The sequence below is a fragment of the Lolium rigidum genome, chromosome 6 (genome assembly GCF_022539505.1).
Source record: "Lolium rigidum isolate FL_2022 chromosome 6, APGP_CSIRO_Lrig_0.1, whole genome shotgun sequence".
Classification (NCBI taxonomy): domain Eukaryota; kingdom Viridiplantae; phylum Streptophyta; class Magnoliopsida; order Poales; family Poaceae; genus Lolium; species Lolium rigidum.
In genome coordinates this window covers 21,103,843-21,109,362 of record NC_061513.1, presented here as the reverse complement: position 1 = coordinate 21,109,362, position 5,520 = coordinate 21,103,843, and the positions used below count along the sequence as shown (strand labels likewise).

Below are 5,520 nucleotides of genomic sequence, written 5' to 3'. Positions count from 1 at the left end.
TCCGACCATCCACTGAGGTACATTGGGGGTCCGGATGCAGCGGCAGCCTCGTGGTACAAGCCTGTTTCGGTCTGCCATAGCCTGCACTGGTACCCAAAGAAACATCAGGGTGAAAGCAGGCTGGTAATATTGGTATTCGACACCATGACCGAGTCGTTTCGGCACATGCATGCTCCAGCTCGTCCTACCAACTCAAGTATCTTTGAGTCAAGTATCTTCGAGATGGATGGCAAGCTTGGCTTCTATGGCTACAACGATGCCATGGAAGTTCTTGATATATGGGTGTTGCGGAACTATGAAGACGAGGTTTGGGTCCGCGAGTACAACGTCAAATTGCCGGTCGAAGAAATCAGAGGGAAGGTTGGGTGCTGGGATGACGATTCATATGGCAGTGTTGTGTCCGTGGGTGGAGACGTCCTCTTGCTGGTCAGTCATGACGGGTGGATGTTTTACGTTAACACTGATGGCGAACTGGTTGATAGCTTCCATCGTTATGGCCAGGAAATCTATGCTTCGGACGATCGGCTCAAGCAAACTCTTGTTCCACATAACTTCTTCATGACACCTCAGGATCCTCATGCTGTGAATGCTTCACCTTTCCTCTGACGGCTTTTACTGAGGTGGTTCTTCTTAGTGGCCTAGTTGTCGTATCCTAATGAGCTGCAATATATAAGCCGGCTAGTTTCTTGATTTTTGCACTAATGTGTATAAAACTATATATGGCCAGTGACTCTCCTGATATATGGTTGTATGAAATCGATCATTTTTTCAATCCCCTTTCATGTTGAAGTGAGTACTGCATGTTTAGGTGCTAAAGTTACCTAGTCAGTTTGCTCTGCTTTTGGAATACTTTTGATTGATCTGCCGCATATCTGGACTGAGGAATTGATTTTGATTTTATTTATATCTACTGGTTCTAGTACTCAATTGTTAACAACTAAGGTGCATCATGCCTCAATTCATTGAGCTAAGGAATTGAGTTTCTATTGTTTTTGTCTAGTCCTTTTTCTTAGTACTCAATTGTTAACAATATATGCTCATTGCTTAACTTGAAGAATTGGTTTTACATTTTTATCTTGTGGTCTTCTTGATAGTAAATTGTTTGCTTGTTTCTCTACCCTTTGTTGTAGATGATTTTAAGAAGAGGGAGGATTTCATACTATTTGTTGACTTTCTGGCTGCATATGATTTTTAGAAGACGGTGAGAGAACTAATTATTAACTTAATTGGTTGCATGGCAAGTCAATTTATCAATGAAAAGCTCTCTTATAATTAGAATTTCCGCATGACTCTGTTAGACATGTCTTGTGAACACTAATTAGCTCATCCTTATAGGTTTAATTTGTCTCCTTCCATGGAATTTTTGTATTCTTGTAGAAAAGACTAGTATGGCAACCTAAAAATTCTAGGAGTACTTTTTTGTGCTTCCATTGTACAAAACTCTTTCCATTGCATTGTTTGGGATGATCTCCTGCTATTTCACTTTATCGGCTAACCATTTTAAGTGTGAATGCTTCATGGGGTATAATAAAGCGCATCGAAGGTTTAGCGCAGCACATACCGAGTTCATCTCGGCAAAGCCTAGCCCACACCAGAGCTAGTAATCCGTTCCAAGTACGTTTAGAGTTGTTATAAGGGTTAATTGGATATATGTTATTGCAATTATTGCGTATTCAAGAAATGACACTAAAATTTTCATCTTTCAAAACATGCCGCTACAATTTTCAAGATTCTTTGAAAAACATCACCCTCCGCTTTCTAAAAATGCCGTGGCATATTTCAAAAGATAAAAATTGTGATAGTATTTCTAGAATACACAATAATTGCAATGACATATATCTAATCTATAATATTCCACCTAGGAATTGTACAACAGCAGAGGCAAAAACTATACCTCAAAAAGGAAGAGGCACAATCTAACTCGTTGAGACTTTTGTTGTTTCTCTAGTGAGCACAACTCCCTGGTTGACAGCCATTCTTCCATCAGACGAGCTAAGCCCAGGCCCAACACGTTCAAGGAGATGGCCCAAACGCGTTCCCTCAGTAACTGACCTACTCTCCACAGCTGACAGCTCCGCCGCCGCCATCACTACACACCACCAATACCACTCCTCTTGCTCTGCTCCTGGGACGGCCGGCGACCATGGCAGAGGCCGCAGTTGCAGCAGAAGCGGCGGCTCTCCACCCCGGCCTCCCGGACGAGATCGTGGTATGGGAGATCCTCGTGCGACTGCCTCCCAAATCCCTCCTCCGCTGCCGTGCCGTGTGCCCCGCCTGGCGCCGCGCCACCTCCACCCGCGACTTCCTCCTCGCTCACCACGGTCGCCAGCCCTCTCTCCCTCTCCTATGTGGCTACGAGCTTCTCAGCGACCACGGCGTTTCCCTGGACGTCATCCCCTTCGACCACCGGGCAGGGCTCGCCGCCGTCGACCAGCTCCAGTCCGTCGCGCGGCTCGGCAGATCCTTCTTCTCTCTGGAGGCGTCCTGCGACGGCCTCCTTGTCCTCTGCCGCAGCTACAGGAAGTTGTCGGACTACTCTATCTGCAACCCTGCAACTCGTCAGTATGCTCGCCTGCGGCAGCTTGATCGCTTCGCGCTCTTGGGGATGTACCCTCATAGCCCTACCGGCGAGTACAGACTATTGCTTGAGAAGCCGAGTCATTATGCACCTGACGATCAAGATGGATACTACTGCGTCTTCACATTGGGCTCCGACCACCCGCCGAGGCGCATAAGCTGCCCCCATGCGGAGGACATGGTATGTGAACCCTCTTCTGTCCTGTTCTTCCGTGGTAGCCTGCATTGGCAAGTAGAGCAGCATGACAACATGATCATCAAAGTATTCAGCACCACAACTGAGTCGTTCCGACAGATGCGTGCTCCAGCTGTTCCTGGCAAAGCTAAGCTGTTTGAGATGGATGGGATGCTCGGCATGTCCAGCTTTAACGATGCAGCGACAGCGGTTGATATCTGGATGACGCAAGACTACGAGAGCGAGGCATGGGCCATCAAATACCGGGTTGAGTTGCCGGCTCCAGAGCTCACCGTAAAGTTTGGAATGTTCGACGGTAAATGGAGTGTGGCCCCGTCTTGGGAAGGCGATATGCTCCTGCTGGTCAAATTTGGCAAGTGGCTACTTCAGATTGACATGGATGGCAAGTTGGTTGCCAGTTTCCATCGCGTATTACAGTTGCCTAATCAACTTCGCCTCAAACAATCTCTTGTTCCGCATGCCTTCTTTCCGACACTCGAGGGTTATGTTGTGAATGGTTCTCCTTTCATCTGAGGACTGCAACATCAAGAAGACAAGAACGAGCTCGCTAGCTTCTTTGTTGGTTCTATAGAGTTATGGTCAAGAAGCTCTCATTGTTATCTGGTTGCATAAATTCAATGCTTGTAAGGCAGAAGGGGCTACTGATATGTATTAGTGCTCAAATTACCGAGGCATCATGGTGCACATTTGAAATATGTCCTAACTAAGCTGTCTCGTGTCTTTATTTTATTGAATTGAACAATTGACCTTGCTATTTTAATTAGGATATCATATCAACCTAGTTCTCCATGTATTGTATTTGATGCTATGTTTAGTCTGTGTCTGCACTAGTTCTTCCGTTCTATTACTTAGCAATGCCAAGTGGTGCTTATTGGCAGTAGAAAATGTTTACTTAATTTGTGCCCATTTCTGGATTCATTCTAGCAACTTAGTCTTTGCACATATATACTTTGCCTTGTTCTTCTTAGTTTCTGTTAATTCTGCGCTGTGTCATTGTTCTACCCAAGAACCAGGTTTTAGATTGGCTTAATGGTGGTCTGTGGAAAACTTAGGTAGTTTGGCACACGGTTTGTAGTTGCTGTTTCTAGATGGTTCGGTAGAGTCAGATGCTTTTATATATTTTCCTGTAGGTGTTGTACTTTTAGATTTATTGTATTCTGTTAAGAGTGTATTGATTAGATCATACTGTGAAACAAAGTATCTTAGAATTGGACTAAGTCTGGAGAGTTCAGAATGTCCTTGTAATGCACCAGTAAGCAGAGAACAGTAATTGGAAGATAGGCCAGTGAGTGAGATATTTAACAATAGGTACATCTCGGCTAGCTATTAGTTCTCACCATACCTGTATGAATTCTTCTAAACCTCGAACTAGCGTAAGTACCAGTTTGTTCTTTGGGGTTGAGTTGTGAAGTTGTAGGTTACTATTGAGCAGCAGTTCAGTATTTTGTTTAGCAGCAGTTTAGCTTTGCGGGATGGATCTGCGGGGCCAGGAGGACCAGGTTGGGGAGGTCCTGCAGGATGGGCCCTGGAGGGTGGGGTCTGGTTCCACCTGGTGGCCCTGGGTTTCTCGTTAGCTTTGGTTCCTGGGGGCCTGAGTTCGGTGGCTTCTTCGGATCCTGGTAAGTTGACTCCTTCCTCAGCCAACTGATAGAGATTTTATGTTCGCATTGTGCCATTAAGTCATCAATTTGTTCTGTTAGTGTATCATTTCTTGTCCTTTGTAAAAATCATTCGTCTGTCTACAACATCAGTCATTTCACTTGCTAGATGACTAGTAGCTCAGGGGTCAAGTGTTAAAAGCAATCAGCGCTATCTCAAAATTCACTCCCAAGCAATGAAGCATAAACTAGTCATTTAGTTGTGTAGCTCTGAAACTCTCTTTTGTTCAGACTCTGAATAAAATGGTTCTTCTGCAGCTTCTGCCGCTTCTACCTCCTCTTCTTCTGCTGTCTGCTCCAATATTGCTGTGGCCCATTCTTTGGACACCAGGCCCAGGCAGTCTGTGCCCACTTTCTGATTGTTTTCCCAGCTGCCAGTCGCCATCCACAGCAACTAATAATGCAACTGGGTTATAGTTCCTGGGTTAAATACTTGCTGAAGAACTCACTTTTCCGAAGATATTTTATCCTAGGAGTTTCTCTTGTTTTTTTAGATAGTATCCTTTTGAGATTGCTCACCGCATGTGCCATGTTGTTGGGAGTTTCTTTTGTTACCATGTATACACTACTCAAAACATTTTATGACTCTAATTTTGTACCTCGTTCGTGCATTTCACAGATCAACCAACTCCAGGGTAAAAGTCTATCGTTTCACTTTAGCTGCCAAACATTTTGTGGCACTAATGCTTCATGTGACATTCGATCTTAACATAAGCTATGGTATTAGAGCTTGTACTGGTAAGGAGAAGAGGTCTGTCTTTTCCCGGTTCAGGTTCCAGATTGCGTTCGTGTTCAAACACTGTAACTGCCAGCCATTTTTCATTTTCTATGTAGTACCACTGGGTTGGGACTTGGAAACAGGTTGTCTCAAGAAGGAATCATGTGAAAACTCACTCTTTACCTCTTTTTTCTAGGGGACTCACTCTGTAGTCTGTACCTCCTGCGCTGCTGCTGCCTGCTCCAAGATTGCTCTGGTTCGTTCTTGCATTTGGGCCCAGGCGGCCCGCTGCTCCCTTTCTGATAGCATGCCGAGCTGTCTGCTGTATCCACTGTGAGGAATAATGCATTTGGTCACAAGCTTTAGTAAAA

At 44.9% G+C, this 5,520-nt stretch overlaps 1 protein-coding gene across 1 annotated transcript; it reads left to right on the top strand.

Moving 5' to 3' along the window:
• The first annotated feature begins 2,143 nt into the window (after window positions 1-2,143).
• Window positions 2,144-4,245, top strand: LOC124667679 (F-box protein At5g49610-like). Its single transcript, XM_047204937.1, has one exon. It carries the CDS (start codon window positions 2,144-2,146, stop codon window positions 3,284-3,286), a length of 1,143 nt encoding a protein of 380 aa, XP_047060893.1. The 3' UTR covers window positions 3,287-4,245.
• The last annotated feature ends 1,275 nt before the right edge of the window (window positions 4,246-5,520 follow it).